Raw genomic sequence first — 20,235 nt, forward strand, 5'->3', positions numbered from 1 at the left:
GACTCAGCCGCAACTGACATCCAGAAAAACTGAGGCATTGAGATGAGACCTTCGAAGATCTTCGAGACCAATGGCTTCGACGAAACTGATAGCATTGGTCACTTTCTTCCACTTCTCTTTGTTCGGTGGGACCAGCTCTTTCTTGGAACGGAGATCTCAGAAGGGCAGAAGAAAAAGAGGGAAAAGTTGTGCGCGATCAGTGTCATACTGAAGTTCACCGGCTAGCTATCTCATTAACTTTTTCTACTTAAAAAAGCAGTACACAATCTGGGTAATGTGGCATCAGACGATAAAGTGTACTTTCGTTGGAGTTAGAATCACCTCCGATATGTCCCTTTAACATTCGTAGATGGTCACTTCAGCACGGAATCTTCCAGCCGCAGAGCGAATGCGTGACATCAACCTCGCTGCTTTCTAGTCGACCCGTCAGCATACATCCTGTAAATGGGTTAGTCGATGATGCAGAACGCTGCTAGAAATAGGTACCACACGTGTGCGCTGCAAAACAATTTACACCAAAGGAAATATTCACAAGTGTCACAAGACTGCTGCGAAAAGTCACGAAGAGCGAAAAAGAACTGAGTTGAGGCTCAAAACTTTTTTTTATTGCAAGAATACGAAAGAGGAAAACCAAACAACAAGCTACAGAGACGTCTATTGTCGGGATCTCTCAGCTGCCGATGTTAGGACTAGAAGGGTGTACTCTGCAGCGTGGGCAGTGAAATAAGGTGCAAGTTTCCACATCATGAAGTGCGCGAGACTGCAATCGGTAGCTCTTTGGTACAAATCAGCTCGCGAACGGAGCTGACAATCGCCCGCACCCACACCAGACAATCGCCTTCAAAAACCCGCTGGCACCGTTCGTTTGTATTGCGATGCACGCGAATATATACTTCGGTCCAGCCGTGCATTTACTTCTCCCGCACTGAAGCAGGCATGCCTTCGTTGACGTGTCGTCAATGTTACCTAGCTCGCAATATGGTTATGCACACAGGAATGGGAAGCAGCGACTACAGCATGCTACAACAACGCTCACTCCCGCGAACGGGACTGGACGCAAACAAGAAAGTTGTTCTCGAGTTTCTCCTCTACGGTAAAGATGATAAGTAATACTCACCCAAGAACTTGATGATTGTTCGCCCATAGATCTCCAGGCCGCCGGAAAGCGTCGCTGACCTGCAGATGTTCTGGATACGGAGAAAGACTTGTAAAGCACGAGAGGTAATTAAAGCGCATGTGTCAAGGCGAGAAATCTCTAGGAGATGCGAAGATCGTTGGATAGACGAAGGCTCAAGAACAAGCCTCACAAATGCATCGCACCTTGCCGTCGTACAAGATGACTGGAACAGCGAAGCGCATGCGGGCTCTTGCGACGCGTGCCTTCGCCATCTGTCCACGAAGCTTCTCGGTGTGCGCAGCTTGGGAGCATTGCTGAAAGGAAGAAAATTAAGGTCGGGGCTCAATATTTGGGGTGGGGGGGGGGAGCAGAGCGGCCAATGTTGCTAGAAACGAATTGCGCCCTGGACGGCTGCATCCAGACTGGGTACGTGATGGGACTGATGCTCACCTTCCCAGAATATGGCGCGCACGTGTAACAAACCATCCGAACCAGATTTCCTCACCGAGCGGCTGAACAGGTGTAATGTGAAAATAGTATTGGCCAGGCCATGAAGGTTAGATGCCGAAGATCTGCTTAAGTTCGAATAATAAAGAAGTGCACGTCTATTGTAAGATACCAAATCACTTGAAAGAGGCCACATATGTTTCTTCGACATATATCAAGTTTTGTTCTCCAGTAAATATGAAAGCCTGTTATTCTGTTTCGTATGTTCGGTGCCCTGTGCGCGCTGCATTTGAGAGAAATAAGAAAGAGAAAGAAGTTAGGCACCTCGAAACTCCTACCACCGACCATGAACTCCACATTGAAATGTGCTACATCTCAAGGGCATACACGCTGCCGCGTTGTTTCCAGTGTGGCATGCGGTCACAATGCATTATACGGCCATGTGCTGTGCGTGGTCAGCCCACATTAAAGAACACCAGGTGGTCGAAAGTTACCAGGAGCTGCCCTCTACGGTGTCTCTTCCACACTTATTTTACTCCCTTCATCTGTCCTGCCATCTGGCACCTGGCAGCTGCCTGTGGCCGTTGGTAGGCCTTCCGGGAAGACAGGCGTCACCATTGAGTAATGCCGTCACATCCTTCAGGGAATGGAAATTGTGACCGTGTGAAGTCATAACGAGACCACGGGGCTTCATTGTCTCGAACAAGCAAATTGATGACAAACTACGCCAGATTTTTTTCGTGATGAGGTTTCTAACGTCGCATTCATATGAGATACACTGAATGCAATGGCCTCGTAATAGAGCTGCCGCTTCGAATTAGGGGGGCGCTGGTTCCTATCCCCTATAGTGCCTCAGGGTACCTACCAGTTTTCTGATATGTACAACATTCCCTCAGCCTGGTGCTCTTTTTCTGGGGTGAAGTGCCCGAGGAAAAGGTATCCTAAAAAGGTACCTAACAAAGAAAAAGTACCTCAAAAACTTGGTTGCTTTTGAAAGTATCGTTAGAAAGAGCAGACGAATGCGATCATCAGGAACATTTTTTTACATTGCTGATATAGTTTTTGTTTTGAGTTTAGACTTTCGACATTTCCAACATGAGGGACCTGACTGAATCTAATCCGTTTTACTATAGCGTATAGTTTTCAATGCATTCTTCACAAGAGATTATGACGACATATTAGGGACAAACTTTCAACGGAAAGTGGAAGGGAGGATGGCAGCAAGGCATAGCTAAAAGCATTTCATGCTCTTAAAGATAGAACAGCAACCCTTCTTGCTGCGGCCACTGTATGGATGATCACTCGACAGACAGTTTGAGAAGCATGTATCGCAAACAAAAAAGCAGGGACCACCTCCGCTGTAGTTATTACTACTGGAAAGTAAGCTAGGTTCTATACGAGCAGCCTCAAACAATCGTGTGTCTTTGGGGTCTTTCCTGGCCGCAACACGCGCTGCGATTTTCACACTTGATCCTTCAGCCCTGGTACATCTTGCGCATGCGCTTAATGAAACTGATATTATCACATAGCTTTAAATATTGTTTCTTTCGGGTTATTATGCATCTGTACCCATACGGATGTGTCTGGTTTGTACAATCGCTACTCATTCCCGGTTGTGTCGACTTTGTGTCAAGCCCTTTGCCCTCTTAACCACCTCACAGTTCCTGCAGGATCTCGGAGAAGGCGACAGCCTCCGGCTGCCTGCAGGCCTTCAGCAGCTGCTCGAACACGTCCTGCGAATGACGGGGTGCCCGAAGCGGCTCTACCGGCGATACGAAGCACGGGGCGACAGCAGCTGCCGCGGCGCACCAAGCGTTTTGTTGGTGCTGGTCGAATGAACAGGCACCGAGAACCTCTTCCGATGGGCACTTGTTCTCAGGCAAAGCCAAGTAGGCAGTGTCCTCCGAGAGACCGCTGTTGTTCACATGCGACAACTCTGCGAGAGTGTATCGGGAACACCCTGAGTTCACAAAACAGTTACACATTGTTGACAGCCAACGTTGGAGTAGATTTCAGTTACAGAGCTATTACTCGTTACTATTCACTTGGATAATAAAACAAAAACTGATGCGTAATGATACAAATTAATATTTTAAATTGTTAAATGGGCAAAGCAAAATAGACGAAAAACTTCCTTCAGTGGGCCAGCGCGCATGAAGTCACATTTTAATCCGACAGATGCTCAACTCTAGAGTCTCGAAACCAATGCCTTTCGTAATATTTGAAGATGATTCAGTTAAGGACGAAATGCTTTTAGCACCCGTTATCGGCAAACTCAGGCGAACATCTTCAATAACCGCGGCGAACTTTACTGGCCGAACTCAATGATTATCGCCCACGGTTACTGAGCCTGAGAGCCTTGGTGTAATTATGGCCGCAGCGGCCGCATCTGTAGACAGGAGGAGAAATGGAAAATGTGTCTGCGTGATGTGCGATGTCAGTGCGCGTCAAGAAAACCCATGTGATTTAACTTATTCCGGAGCCCCTCGCTCAACGTCCGCGATAGGCTATGTGTCTTCTTATAATTGGGAAAATAATTGGACGTTTTATCTTGTTTAGGATAAATGTGATACAGATGCGCCAGCACAAGTCGTTGAGGTTTGTTCAACTTCGAGCAAAGGTCGGAGAAATCAGTGAGTGAGAGGTTCAGCGCTAGCGCTCTGAAACTGCCGTTTGGGCATGACGCGATATCGTTAATGGGTTAATACTCATATATGTGCAATTGGTCGTTCTCTAATTTACATTCATAGATCGCTGGGAGTCCTCGTACTCCTCCTGGCGCAGTGGTATAGCGGTTAAGCAATGCGCTAGTGCCCCGGGATGGCAGGTGCTGCCACCGGTAGGGTTGTGCGGCCCGGGTTGGCCTTCCCGAGCAATCTCCAATAACTGCCACCTGCCACAGTGGGGAGTTTGCTCACAATCTTAATGTCAGGTTGTGATGGCTGCATAACGTCACGTGATCTAGGGTGCCCCCTAGGTTGCTTATGCGGGGATTTTCTCCTCACACGAGGGTACCGACGAGGGTACCGAGGGCGACGCCAGATTTTCTGCAGAGCGGGAACCTTAACGTTATAGCGTTAAAACTGTCTCAAACTGTCACAACTGCGATCGCTCTTAAACTCATCCCGATCGCATTGTCTCAGCTGGCAAATCCTGGCACACTACTCCCCCCGCCCTCCCCCGTAACCCTAAAGCTCATAAGGATGCCTCGTTAAACTGACTGAAAATGGTAGAATCTCAGCAGGGAACATTCGAAATCATATGTGGCCTATTTTTGGCTAACAACGTGCACGATTAACACTAGTCTCCAGTGAAGAAACTTTTGTTAATACGCATAACCAAAGGCCACACCAAAAAGGTGTCGTTCTTCAGCACCAAGAAAGTCCCTCACAAAGATGACGACGTAAAAAGTCGCATTTTATTTAACTACCTCTTTGGCATCAAATAGCATTATCCGCTTATAGAACATTTCATTCAGGATGTACAAAGTTTGCATGTATTACAAGGTATGTTGTTGAACTGTTTCAGTGAGCTAAGGAAGTTGGACTGAGGGGATCAGGGAAGCAACAACACCAGGCATAGAGTGCGGCAGAACATGAAGATTCGTTTGATTTCCTTTGTGTTTAATTACCTGCACACTTCTAAATTATTTGCCTAAGTACAACAGCGTAACGTTTTCCTGATGCTAGAAGATCATCTAGCTAAAATTAAATCAGCTAACGAACAAAAGTTGTTTACCCCAGTCTGCTAACCCGGAGCGTCTTCTCTCGTCGCGCTGGTGGTGACGGGAAGGCTGCCACTCCAGGCGCTGAGGCCGCGATTCATCCAAGTCAGCCCAGTTGCCCTCTACGACTTCGGTCTCATCCGTGCCGTCCTCACTGGCATCGCTTCTTCGGCAATATATATCGTCCAGGAGGGGGGTCTCAAAGGCCTCAGTGCTCGCACGATTCGCATCGTCGGCTCTGTTGACGTCATCTCTGGTGCAGCCGCCGTAGGAAGACGTCTGAGGACGCGGTGCCAGCTCCTCCGTACGCAAGGTGCCGCCGTGGTATTCGGCGGCGCTGAAGTCTTCGAGCACCCCTCCGCAAATGGTCGGGTTATAGCCCAGGAGGTCTGGCCAAACGGCGTCCCGAAGCCATCGTTTCAATCTTCCACCCACGTTCAACGGTTGATCTGTGTCGCTGCTGACGCTCACTGAGAGTTGCAGACGCCATATGTTAGGGAGGTATATGGAAAAGTAAGGAAATGGGTAGATGTTCGGTCAAAAGACCTCAGGCTAATGGCTTAATTTTCACCGGTTTCGTGGTACCCATATGCAGTCCAGTAGGATCTAAATACCTATTAGTTAAAAAAAAAAACCATCGTCCTCATCAAAATTTTCTGGACCTTAATATAATGCTCGCATGGAAGCTGTTTGGCCTGAAGACTTTTGAGCCAGTTTGCACTGCATTGAACAAGAGCAACTTGGAAAGGAAGAATGGCCGACTAATGAGACGAAGTAGGGAAACAGGGAATGTAACATTGTGCAAACGACTGAAATCATTAAGCGGTTACTTCCTCCAAGGGAAGAACCATGCAGCGGACCGCATTCCAATAAAATTGGTTGTTAGTTTATTGTTTCTCGATCTACTTCTTCTCCCAGACCTCTTGGTAGCTTAATTCTTTAAACAGGAGATGCGGCTTTCAAATAGCGAAAAATGGCCAAAAATTTGGATTTGTGAACATCAAAGTATTTGATCGTGTTACTCGTTTTAATATGCAGTCCCAAAGTTTCATTGCCTGATTCTACCTTCAAGTAGTTCACAAAAGTGTTTTATTAGGAGGTCCTACATATCGTAAAGCGTTCATATAGTCGGCATTTTTTGAACCCTCTGTGTCTTTCCGTCTTTTCGCTGTTGCGACTAAGCGGCGCGAGCTTTGCTACGGCAGAAACCTTGATTTATTGTTTTCAAGTCTAGCGCCTTAGCGGGACACCAAGCCAATCCAAAAAGAGGAAGTTTCAAGGTCTTGCCATGGGGCCGCCCCGCGTAGGCGTTGGTCACCTCAGTGATTGCCCTTAGCAAGTGGCAGTTCGCGCGGTATCTGCTTTTGCGCTCGCATAGCAACTCTCTCTCGTCTAGCGTTATATGGTTTTGGGCTCCGTAGGATTCTTCTTTAGGACGCCTTCATTATTACGAAAGGTTATGTTTTGATGGGTTGCTAGCTAGAACCACGTTCTACACATAACTTCATTTGCCCACTTATAACCTAGGCTGTGAACTGAACATTGCTGCCTACAACGTATCATCAGGTGCTGCTAACCAGTTAGTTCTAAACTACTGAGCACACAGCTGATATGGTGCATAGATTTCTTTTGTTCCGGCTTCGTTGCGCAGGAGCCTTTTCATAATATCCAAGACGTACAAGGAAAGAGCTGTTCCTCACTGGCTGTCAGAAAACCCGTCAAGGGACTTCTTTGTCGGAGCACCGGTACTGATGCCGAATCGTCAGTGCCTGCAGCGAAAATAACAGATACGAAAGAGTGACGAAAGCAAAGAAAGTATTCAGCGCAAACTCTTATCTTTTCAGGCACCATTCGTCATTTGTTGTTTATGCAGATGCTTTTTTCTTCCGCCCAAACTGAGTGTGTCCTGAAGCCAACTAATAAGCTTTTCAAGAAAAATACCCGCTGCTATTTATACATAGACATACAAAAAATTTCGTAGATATGCTAGAACGGTTGCAGATGAGTACCAGAAACGTCAGGGAATCCCATATTTGCTATTCTATACATATTGAGATGATGCAAGAAAAGTAGTGGTAAAATGACGTTTACGGAAGGTAAAAATTGCCTACAAAAGTATGGTGGAAGCTGTGTTATCAAGCTCACTCGTTTCAGAAATGTTATATACGACATTCGCTCTGGGGCACAATAAGGGCCGCAGGTTGCGACATAAAAAAACTGAAAACTGGCTGAAGCACATGCATCAGTGCTGCCTGTAGCCCAGGCTAAGAAGAAGCTATAAATTCACAGTTTACACAGGTGTTTACATACACATCGAAGCGTTCAACCTGATCCAACTCCTTCGAGTCGCCGGCTATTCAACATAAGTAGCCATGAAGTTCAATGTTCAGCTTTTCACACACCCAATTTTACTGTGATCAGAAAAAGGTTTACGACACCCAAGACAGAGAGGTTAGTTTGATGCAAAATACCCTAGCCTGCAGCACTTTCCCCGGAACGGAAGTTAAAGGAGAGAGCCATAAAGTGTTATAATGGGTAGCAATTTATAGATAAGATTGGTGCGCGCCTGCGACACGACGTGGCTCCTGGTAGTCCGCTTCGCGCTGTGAAGCCAAGCACCACGCCCTGCAAGAACCCAGTACAACTCGGTTGACTTAGAAGCGGCCGTAGAGTGTGTCAGAGGTTTTAAAGATTCTAGGTCTCCAGGCGCATCATATGTCACAATTTAACGACCACTCATTGAGCAAGTGCTGCCTGTACAATCCTAGTACGTGCGCTTCCTCAATGACCCAGAATCATCATATTTGTAAAAGCCTCTTCATTCAGATAAAAAAGACCCCTGTGTTTCGCATTTGATGCTATTGTCTAAGGAAGAAAAGTGCGAACTCCATACATCTGTGGTCCAGGGCTATCTCCTGTGTATGTGTCTGTCAGCCTATAGCAATGTCTTAGCATTCCAGTACCCTACGCCACACCATTCCTTTTGAAAATAAAAGTCATTGCTGTGTCGTTCAAGATAGCATGCGACGCAGACAACCGCTGAGCTCGAGGTGCAGATTAACAGTGCGTTTATTGGGCGCTTGCGCTCTTATATCAGCCACCCGGCTGGCCGGCTTGCACAGCATGGTTGCCAGTCTTGAAGGCCCTGGTTGCCAGATCCGATACATCTTTCTCCCTCTAAAAACAGAAAAAAACTAGCACAATACAACAGCAGATCGATTCAAGCAATTTGATGAAAGTCCTTTGAATACACGAGGCGGGTGGGTTTTTCCTTAACCGGGTGCTCCGGCGAAGCCCAGCGTCGTCCGGCTCGGAATTCATGGTTTCCAGAGGACTATGTTGCCCTGGCTCAGGATGCTCTTGAGGCGTGTGGGCAGCCGTGGCTTGATCGTCACACGTGGGGCTCGAGTTGCCCAGGGACTCCTGTGGTGCCGCAAGCCTGGAAGAGAAGCACAGTCGCTAGCACTGTCTTCCGTACAGTCAGGAATGGTTTCCAGTGAGGGGTCGAACTCTTCGTTTGTTCGCAGCAGATGTTGACGGTTGCGACGAAGCTGATTCACGTCTTTTTTACGGACCATGTATGAGCGAGGGGCGACGGCGTTTTCTGCGAGGGCCTTTGTGGTCCACCCTCCCTTGTCGAGCAGCCTAACGGTGTCATGCTCGCCGAGTGCTTCTAGTGGACGTCTCTGAGGGTGGGCTTGGGTGTGCTTTTTGACCTCTGGTGCCCTACGGTCTGCGAAGTCAGGCAGCCTCGCTCTTAACCTCCTGCCCATGAGTAGCTCGCACAGGGCTTGTCCGGCCTCGAGTGGTGCTGTCCTGTAATTAAGAAGGCGATCCAAAAGTATTCATTCACATATAGCGCCTTCTTGAGGAAACATTTCACCAAGTTCATCCCTTTCTCTGCCAAACCGTTTGAGCGTGGAAAACCGGGACTAGAAACAACATGGGCAAATTCAAACTGTTCTGCGAAAGCATGAAATGCCTGCGATGAAAGTTGTGGTCCGCCGTCCGTGCATACTTCAAGCGGGATGCCGTGACGTGCAAATATCATGGCCAGCTCCTCTATTACACAGTGGCTAGTAGTGTGAGAAAGCGGCTCTACTTCAGGGTAATTGGAATAGGCATCGTAGACTGCAAGGTAGTTCCGTAATGCTCGAACAAGTCCGCGCCTACCCTAGCCGACGGTAATGCGGGACAATGCCTTTGCATTAGGGGTTCACTTGGTTGCTTGTAAGCGAAACGGTGGCAGGTTTGGCACCTGGAAACTTTCTCAGTTATTTCTGCTGCCATACCAGGCCAATACATCAATACTCTGGCCATTGCTTTGCATTTTCCGACGCCCAAGTGGCCCCCGTGTAGGCGCTGCAACATTTCTTTTCTAGGGACTTCGGAATGACAACTCTATATCCACGCAACAGTACGCCTTCCACACTTGATAGCTGAGCTTCGAAGGGAGCTAGCTGAGCTATAACGCTATGTCCATCTTGTAGGGCTTCAGTGACTCGCCTTAGCTCGTCGTCTTCACTCGTTTCTTTTGCCATCCGCTTGGCTGTTGTGTCGCTGACGAGAGTGGAGAGGCCGGCCGTTGCATGGGTGGCCACATTTTCTAGTTCGCTTTCAGGTGGCTCATCGCTGTCGCATCGGATTCTTGAGAGAGCATCGGCCAGAGCAAGGTCTCTCCCTAGGACGTACAGCAGAGAAATGTTTAACGGCATGAGGCGCATAAAGAAACGCTGCAGGCGAGGAGGCATGTCTGACAGGTTCTTCTGGGCAATGGCTATCAGTGGTCGATGGTCCGTTTCCACTATTACGTCGACATTAAGACATTAGGTGTTATCTTTCAGCAGAATATGTCATGGGATGTCCACGTGGACAGCATGCTAATTAAGCTAGCACAAGTAATTGGGCTAGTATACCGCAATCGCAATTTACTACCACCAAAAATCTTACTGTTACTTTATAATACCTTATTCTCCTCCCGACTCAATTATTGTCACTTAGTTTGGTGTACGACAACTTACGGAAATTTGCAGAAGCTTCACAAGTTGCAGAAAAGGTTTGTAAGAGTAATAGAAAATCTGCCGTTTTATTCACATACGTATCATCTATTTCCCAAATACAACATAATTCCTGTTACCAAACTGTTTGATTATATCCTTTGCAAGGCAATTAAGAATGAAAACGCTAGCAACAGTTCATTTCTACATCGTCTAGCCAGGTTACAACCAAACACTACTACACGCCAGACACGTCACACGGAGCTCTGGAAAGTAAGGACGTTTCGCACAACATACGGCCTACAAACAATACAGAATAAACTACCTCGGTTACTAAATGATTTAAATCATAAACATATCCAACTTGAAAAGGTGACGTTCAAAACACTCCGCCGGTATTTCAACATGTACTAGGACACTTCGCTTGCCATTCCTGTTTACTCTGTCACGTTGTTGTTTACCCTGACTGTACCGCTTGTCTGTATTCACTTTGTTCTGAATTTTATTTGAAGCAAAATGTGCTTAATTTATCTGTTACTTTCGCTAAACTCATTGCCATCGCACATGAATGTTTCATTGCTTTTGTAAGTGCTTTCTAACTTCATTCTACCACATTTTCTGTGTAATTTTATGTAGTTCTTGTGAGTGATTGTAATTGCAGATGTTTTCGTGTTTTGTTCTACTTTGTTTTTGGATGAGACATGCCGTTTCATTGCGCCTATGATGCTGTCAAGTGTATAGGGGGGGCCTCCGGCTTTGTCAAGCTGTCGCTTGTGACAGCTTTTACTGCGGGTCTCCCGCGCCATGTATTCATTAGGCGCAAATAAAACCATTATTATTATTATTATTATTATTATTATTATTATTATTAAAATCGCGAAACCGTTCACATGCGAAGTTGCCTTGAAGTACAAATCCATCCTCTGCCTGAATTGCTTCCACTTTTCCGCCGGCGCTTCGGAGAGCAGTTGGCGATTAGGGGGCGGTAGTACTTCCATTGCGCTGGCTCAGTTGAAGCGGGGAATGGGCGTGATAAGAACTTCTGACACCATGTGTCGTTCAAGATAGCATGCGACGCAGACGACCGCTGAGCTCGAGGTGCAGAGTAACAGTGCGTTTATTGGGCGCTTGCGCTCTTATATCAGCCACCCGGCTGACCGGCTTCCACAGCATGGTTACCAGTCTTGAGGACCCTGGTTACCAGATCCGATACAGTTACCACCACCACTGCCCGATTTGCTGGTGTTTGTGTTGAAACCGAAGGCATGCCCATAAATCACGGGAAGCGAAGTACTAAACCATACCTTGTAATTTGAGAACGGTACATGTCTGGCACTTGCCTACCTCTACAGCAATCACGATAAGCCTGCCAATGTGTGTGCAAATGCTCTTGCGCCTGCAAATCAGGCGCGATTTTAATAGGGGATCAGCTAACCAGAATCACTAGCGCCTGCGAGAGCCTTCTCTTTCGTGCCATATGTCGTATGTGCAGCCGCTGACAAAGCAATGAATTGAAGGGGATTGCTTCCAGCTCATGCAGAGAGGCTATTGTAGCATCACCGAAATTCGTAGGCGTTGTAGAGAACTTTTCTGATTTTTAGTAAATCTAGAACACTGTTAATGAATAGCGAGCCTCTAAATTAGACCCACAGGCCCACCCTTAGGCTCTATGCATCTGACAAAGGTTGAACCTGGGCATTGTCGTTTCTTTCGCTTTCCCAACTTTCTCATTGTACAGCACAACGAAAAACAAGTTGTATTGCTCTGTTCTGCAGGAAATGGTGCTACGTGGTAGCACGCACTGCCACGTGGTATGAAATGGGCATGCTGTGCTCGTCAGTAAACTCTATAGCGCGTTGCATACATGATGAAACACGGTATTACAGCGACCCAGAAAATGTGAAATGGCATTTAGAGGAGCTGACATGTCAGTGCTTTGACCAAAGCGATGACACAACGTACCTGTGCTCTCTGCTGGCCCAAAATTCGCGAGCGCCGGGAATTGCACGCTCGGGATCGGCACCGAATGGCGTCGCCGACCAAGTCTGTAACTTCGCAGTGTAGGACCGCCTGGACATGAGAGCGGCAGTGAACAGCATGCGTCTTTGTTGAAGTTGTTCTGTTTATTCACTGCAATAGCGTTAAAAAAAATGTATAACACTGAGCTCGACCATTAGGTAGGAAAACACCGTTCCCCGAAGCAGAAAAAAAAAATTCAAACCACTGGCAGAAATGTGCCGCGAACATAATAATTAAGACTTTGAAGACGGCAAAGTAAATTTCCTTATCGCCAGTGATAAAAGAGGCTATTAAACTTTATTAAATAAATCAATGAAACAGCGCACTCTCTGATTTTTTAACCTATAAGGTGTAATCACTTATCCGATTTGTGCCTGAGTGGCCCACATTACCACAGAGCAAAGGACAGTAATACTTGCACGTTTCAACAAACATCCAAAAACAAATGCCCTCTTTGCATTATTTCATTATTGAATTAAGAGTGCATAAGCGTCTAAACACATACAAGTTAGGGTGTTTGCTACGCGCCTTTTGAAGCATAAGAGAATCGTACACCAAAACTGCAAGATTTTGCTCCTGCTCTCAAAGAAGCTTAGCAGACGCCGCATTGGCTCAGTGGTTATGGCGCTCGGATGCTGACCCGAAAGAGGAGGGTTCGATTCCAGCAGCGGCGGTTGAATTTCGATGGAGGTGAAATTCTAGAGGCCCGTGTACTGTGCGACGTCAGTGCACGTTAAAGATCCCCAGGTGGTCGAAATTTCCAGAGCCCTTCACTACGGCGTTCCTCATAGCCTGAGTCGTTTTGGGACGTTCAACCCCCATAAACCAAGTAAAAAAAAACAGCTTTCAAGAGTGCGTTTTCATGTATGCTGGCTTGCCATGCTCTATATCGTGTCTGAAAAATTGTGCAAGAAAGTACGAACTAATAATAAAGTAACTTCCGAATAACAGCCTGAGGGGAGAGCTGGTGCGTGACGAAATGAACGGCGACGCAAACAAGGACACTAACTAGAAAGAGACACCACATGCGCACACTACCAACTGTTTATTGCGCGAAAAGGTGGCCTATTTAAACATCCAGCTTAAGCATGTGATATCGCATTATCGCTCCGAACCCAGCACGTGGGAAAAAAGCACTGACATCAGGAAAACGAACAACCCCTGCAGATTCTGGGCAGGAGTCCCGATCAGGTGGCAACTGAAATTATTGAGGCTTTTATGATTAAAAAGAAGGGAAGCATTTGTGTTAGCGACTCTTCGATATCCCTCCGTACAAATCAAGTTTCATTTCTGGATAGTTTTTTGTGACATCATGTTCAGTGCGACTCTTCAGCCCTCCTTTTCTAGCGGCCGTCTGTGGAGTTTTTTTTTTAGAATCTTTGTTACTGTCTACACCTCAATACGGATTTGATCAAGGCAGATCCACTGAAACAGCTTTTCTAACACAAAAAGAAATAATTCTCGAAGCATTTGAAAATAAAGAGATATGCATAGGAATTTTTGTTGACTTTTCATAGGCTTTTGACCACCTTATTCACCACAAACTACTAAAGAAACTTGAACTCTACGGCATACGTGGCACACCACTCCTCCTCATCGAATCATATCTTCAACATCGTTTTCCTTGTGTGCACATAGTAAATGAACTCTCTTCTCTTCAGAAAATTTTTACCGGCGTCCCAGAGGGAAGTATATTGGGACCTTTACTTTTTATTCTTTACATTAATGACATTGGTAATATAAGTAATAAGCCTCAATATGTAATTTACGCAGATGACACTAGCATGTTCTTTAAAGGTAATAGTCTCGAATTTCTAGTCCCAACCATTAACAGCGCGTTGGATGCCCTCAAACACTGGAGCGAAGCAAACTCCCTGGTACTAAACGCGAAAAAGACAAAAGCAGTTGTTTTCCAAGCGAGAAATAGGGCGATCATGGCAGAGCATCAGTTTCCCATTGGGAATTCTATTATAGATATTGTAGATACGGCCAAAACACTTGGAGTATTTTTCAGTAAGAGCATGGTCTGGGACGCTCACGTTAGTATAGTTCTATGTCGCCTCACGAAATGTGTAGGAATGCAAGCAAAATTTCGGTATTTTCTTCCGACGTCTATAAAAATACTAATTTAACACGCTGTTCCTCCTTCATTTAAATTACTGTTTCTTAGTATGGGGCAATACAACGCAGGCCAACATAAATAAAATATTCATGCTCCAAAAAAAAAAAAGCAGTCCGGCACATAGCAAACGTCGATTACCGTGCGCACACAGAATTTTTCACGCGCTTTCACATTACACCAGCTCATGACCTATATGAATATCATTTAGCACTGAGATATAAAAAGTGTATACGCTACCACCAGTATACGTTCCTAGAACTATCCTGCCTGAAAGCCACTATTCCAACATATGCATTTCGAAATCAGTCATTCTGGTGCGTTCCCTTCTGTCGTACAGAATACGGACGTTCTATGTTACGCTTTGCAGTTCCACATGTATTAAATAAGCTGCTGAGTAGAGGAATATCTGTGGAAAAAAATAGCCCACGTGACATTCTTGTCGCTTTAGAGCCGTGACTTTCAGTCCCTTTTGATAAATGTGCTGACATACGCAAGCATTTTTTTTTAATATGTGTACTTGATTCTATCAATCAGTTTGTCATATTATAAAAAGCGTACAAAAGCTTTAGTGTTCTTGTTTTGGGCGTATAAGTTATTTTCTTTGTCTTTTAACAATATATGCTCGCAGCGCCTCTTAACTTTTTTTTTCTACCTCGTCATTGTTAACCAAGCTCTGTTGCTTTCGTAGTATTTTGCCTTGTAGAAGGGGCCCGGACTCCTTCAAGTGAATTTTTATCACTTTTCTGTCAGGGCCTACCTACATCTTCCTGATGTAAATAAAGACGAACTTGAACTTGAACTTATTGAGTTTATCTTTATAGTGTTTGCAGTTTTTCGGTTTCTGACAGATTTTGCTTCATTTGTTTACTCTGCTTTCGCTAAGATTGTTATTTGTTATTGGTTTTTTAGTGTCTGACCACTTTTGCGTCTCATGTAGGACTCTGCTATAGCTACGATTGTGTGACGCTGTTTTTTCTAAAAGATGGCCCCCTCCTTTAAGTTTTTTAATTCCTTTTATCAGAATCTGTTACTTTTTTTTCTGCAGGGGTTAAATTTTCTTGTTCGTTTTCCTGATGTTGATGTGTTTTTTCCACGTGCTGGGTTTGGAGCGATAACGCGATGTTACATGCTTGAGCTGAATGTTTAAACAAGCCACCTTTCCGCGCGATAAACAGTTGGTAGTGTGAGCATGTGGTGTCTCTTTCTTGTTAGTGTCCTTGTTTGCGCCGCCGGTCATTTCGTACTGATAAAGTGTTTACGCAATTTGTCCTGCATGTCAGTGCCAGCCATATGGCTTACACTGAACGGCACCAGCTAAGACGTCGCTCTTCTTTTATTCGTCGTAAATTAGAGCAACAAATCGGCAGTATTGACTAATGCCATAGCCATACCGTAGCCGGTAGAATCTTCTATCTAGAGCGCAGCCTCGCAAAGAAAAGGTCAACGAAATTAGTCCGCCCCTCTTCCGTGCTCTGCTGCTAATGATTGGGTGCTACTTAGCTGATTTCTTTTTGTTTCTGCACATGTGCAGCAGGTACGTAGAATGGTCAGTGGGAGAGCATGAGAAAGTGTAACTGGGCGTAGGGAGGTAGGGTAGGGAAGTAGACAATAGTTTATCCGGCAGCGAGCGACTGCACACAAGTTCACAACTTGTCATCTTGTCAAAAGCAGCGGTGTCGACTTGCTGAACCAGTTTTGGGCTATCGCTGACGGTTTATTCACGCTAAACTGGCTTGTCTGATATGAAAAGGCATAAGCGTACAGCAGCATAAGGACGTCATTGAAATCCTATCCCCAGAAATGCTATATCACAGTTCTATATCACACTTCACTAATAACGTGTGAAGCAAAATTTTTCTCTTAAAAGATGGCTGCCAACCATAGGGCCGCTACCCCATGCCAAAGAAGTTAGAACTCTCCTGCTAAACTCGTTGTGGGTGTCCCTGTTGTATTGAATTTTCGCGAATTGTGACCCCCCCCCCTTCCAGCCGTACTTCACTTGTGGCACTATTTTTCTTCGTGCTGACTGCACGCCTTAGCTGTGCGAAATCCTAAAGTATAGCTTTACCCGGGCGCCGGTGTTTTGCTTCATCAGATTCCTGAAGTGTGTGCAGGGAGGAGTTGCTTCTGCAGGATGTGCGGGAATCCGCTGGCGTGGTTGATGACGACTGGCGTCTTTTGTACCACCACCACCTGCGATGTCGACCACACTTTTTTGAGACGCGATGTGGGAATTACGGACACTCTAAAGGTTTTATCTACATCTTGTAATTTACTAAAACCTTGCACCTTAAATGGTGAAGATTTAGTGGTATGCTAAACTTTCTGATGTCTTATGCCTTACATTTGATTTGTTTCTATATAAGGGAATTTTCAAATATAACTGGACGGCAATTAAGAATCCTTGCTATGCCTCTTATATAGGCAAGGAGAAGTCGAAAACCAAATTCCACTGAAGTGAATCACATGTGCAAGTAATCTTAGTTTTAAAGCGAAGCATTCTTGCGTTCATCTTCTTTCCATGGGACCCCCAAACTTCTTAATGTTGACCATTCAAGCTGGACATAGAGCACTCATGTATGGAGTGCTTGCAAAAATCTCTACTGGAAGACGTTCGTAATACAGAGCTCAAAAAACAGGGTAAAGGGTATCTATTAGATATGATTAAGGTTTGAGGCTTTCTAGTTTCTTGCAATTTAAAGCGATCTGTAAGTAAGAAGAAAATAATTGAAAGCTCCAGCTGCTTGGGGGAATTTTGCCGCCACACCGTGTTTAGAGAAACCTCTCCAAAACGCTTGTAATGAGATTTTTATAAGAAAACTAATACACAACGCTATAGGTATATGCCTAAATTGCGAAACTCGGGGCAGCTGTTCAGTATCACCAGTTCAGCATCGCTTTTGCATCCAACGTTCTCGTTGCTATGTGGCCCACCATACACATGCCTGCATCCGGCCGGTTCTTCTTATTACTGTCGAGGATACTCGTATGGCCTACGGAATCCCAGCAACCAAGGCTGCCACACCGCGAGACCACCTTCAGTCCTGATGCGAGGCAGAAAACTGAAGCTGTGAACAACATTGGTAACTCAGCTTAAACAAAGTGATACCCTCTCTAGCGTATAACTTGCCACCAGCACCTTATACCCGCGCGGGGCTGTGCGTGCAGGGACTCGCTCCGTAACTAAGCCGCCGATTCCACACCTAGCGCCAGAAGCGCCATCTCTCGGGCCCGCCATAAATCTGTCTAGCACGGAGAGCACCCACCCGAGGCACCGCGACTGTGTAGCACTCAAATGTGTATCACCTGTAAACTTCTTGCAAGGATATACAGCAGCTCTAAAAATTAACGCATATTTCTTTCGACAGCACAAGCAAGATAGGCTTCTTTTTTTTTTTACTGAAAGGAAGCGCCAAAAGCTTATGTTTGTTTTTCTTCCTTCAAATCTTACCTGTGATGACATTGTACAGCTTGTACGAATTAGTAATGCACTTCAAAAAAAAGTTACCGATTTTTTTACGTTGAATTCATTAAGCGGTCTCCGGATAGCGTTCCCCACGCGAAATGTCAGAAGGCTCACACGCACCCCGTCAGGACCAGGCTGAGCAGCAGTGGCACGATGATCGTCAGAGACTCGACAGGGATGGCTTCCTTCGCAGAGTGAACCACCCGGAGGGCTTGGGTGACGCTCTCGAAGCTGCGAAAATCGACTCGCCCGGTGGCTTCGTGGACGTAGTCCAAGGTGGGTGGTAAAGGTGCCGCTACTTGTGCTGCAAAGTAATAGCGCAGTTGCGCTATTCAGAATCTGGCAACAGGTGAGAGTAATTAGGCTTCACTGCTGCTCGCTTTTCTAAACGCCTACAAAGCTCAGTACACTGCTGAAATACTGCTGATGTAGACGGGGAAGTAGAAAAGAAATTGTACCGCGAACCGCGGTGGCTGTGCACTGTGGGGAAACGTTCGCACAACGGGCGTTTTTCTCCTTACCGGTTTTCTGCCTAGATATAATCACCTTGCAGAGGACGTTTCTTCAGAACAGTTTAATTTATGTCGACCCCGTTTATTTTCTTGCGCCGGCTGCGTTCTTATGAAGGAAAAACGCTAAGACGCCCGTGTGCTGTGCGATGTCAGTGCACGTTAAAGATCCCTAGGTTGTCGAAGTTATTCCGGAGCACTCCACTACGGCACCTCTTTCTTCCTTTTTTCTTTCACTCCCTCCTTTATCCCTTCCCTTACGGCGCGGTTCAGGTGTCCAACGATATATGAGACAGATACTACGCCATTTCCTTTCCCCCAAAACCAATTATTATTATTATTACTTTATAGGACCACAGGGCAGATAAGTACTTTTTTTTTTTCAAAATGCTGAATTATAAGTTAATTGTGCCAAATTTTCTTCTAACTCTAGATATATCAACGAACGCTGCAACATAAAAATTCAAAATCAAAATGTATGCCTCTCGCAATCAAGATTATAAGAACGTTTCGACCTCTACCACTCTGCTAGGAATGCGATGATTGTTGAGCAAGCCTTCTGCCACATTTTCTAAACTCTGCCGCCATTTAGCAAGATTGTCAAGAAAAGCATATACTACAAAACAATTTTCTGAAGATATAACAGTTGAATATTGGTTGAGTGGTCACAAAATTATTTTTAATATACTTAAAAATTTCATTTGTGCATATCGAGAAATAAAAAAAAATGAAAACACCCATCCTTTCTATACATAGTCTTTTTTTTATGCGGCACAAGTGGGTCATAAGCGAGGAAAAACTTGAAGTCTGACGGTCTGCTTTCTCCCTTCCTTACTGAAATAGTGACTTCGTTTTGACTGATGACCTAGGTACGAAAACAAAAAAAAATGTGAAAGTCCGTCTCCATTTGGCGGCAGTTGGGCGCGCGCACTATACACACAAAAAACAACTTAACACTTTGAGATCCCCTATTTTTACCTACCTCGTACATCAAGGTTTACTTCGTAGAAACGGTTCCTGTTTCTGCCGTTATTACACGATTCTGATATAGAACCCCTACTGGCGTTAGAGGTAAACTGTCCAGGAATCTTTCCTATCTATTGCCGCGACGTCTAGAAAGGCCTCATGCAAAGTGTTCGAATGAGTGAATCCTCACGAGGGTCATGATAGGCGGTTAGACGCCGAAGTCCAGGGACGTCTTCGGCTTGCCTATGCCAGATGCCCAGCAGGACGAAAGGCCATGGCTTGTGGTACAAACCAACGAAAATCGCAGCCAGCAGCGTCCCAACGCAAGTAAGCAGCAAAATCATGGCGACCCGTCTTGTGTTTTTCTTCTTCTTCAGCGCTTCTTTTACTTACGTTTTTAGTTTATTTTGCCAATCTAAATGTATTTTTACTAAGCCTCGCACGGCGGCCAAATGCGACTTCTGATATTTTGTTTTATAAGGCCATAATAATAATGGCTACCATCTATGGATACAGTTTACCGCCGTTTAATGCGTTCTATCGGGAGCAAGAGAGAGAGTGAGAAAGAAGAAAGCCAAGGAGCTTAATACTATATGGTCGCGGATATTCAATAATGTGGTAAATGTGTGAATGACTCTAAGTGGGAAGCTAATACAAGTATAATTATGTTACACTCCTTAGCATATCGCATATTGGGAGTGTAGTCTGTTTTGCCTTCCACGTACCAACTAAATACGGAAGTTCTAACATCACGACACAGTGAGAATTCAGGAAGAAAAGAAGTGTAGGGCAGTCTGTTGAAAATGTGGCGGTGTGCTCATGAGCGATTCCCTTTGGAGGAAGATCCACTTCATTAACATTGTAAGTG

General features: G+C 45.5%; 1 protein-coding gene across 1 annotated transcript; it reads right to left on the reverse strand.

Moving 5' to 3' along the window:
- Positions 1-33: 33 nt before the first annotated feature.
- LOC144127922 (uncharacterized) lies at positions 34-19,719 on the reverse strand. The gene is made up of 11 exons (XM_077660927.1): positions 19,558-19,719; positions 18,013-18,196; positions 16,495-16,619; positions 12,248-12,355; positions 9,795-9,969; positions 8,632-9,104; positions 5,303-5,758; positions 3,224-3,500; positions 1,321-1,431; positions 1,118-1,187; positions 34-438 (listed from the first exon to the last, which is right to left on the reverse strand). Exons 1-11 carry the CDS (start codon positions 19,709-19,711, stop codon positions 427-429), a joined length of 2,145 nt encoding a protein of 714 aa, XP_077517053.1. The 5' UTR covers positions 19,712-19,719; the 3' UTR covers positions 34-426.
- Positions 19,720-20,235: the final 516 nt, after the last annotated feature.

Source organism: Amblyomma americanum, chromosome 1, assembly GCF_052857255.1.
Source record: "Amblyomma americanum isolate KBUSLIRL-KWMA chromosome 1, ASM5285725v1, whole genome shotgun sequence".
In the NCBI taxonomy this organism is placed as follows: domain Eukaryota; kingdom Metazoa; phylum Arthropoda; class Arachnida; order Ixodida; family Ixodidae; genus Amblyomma; species Amblyomma americanum.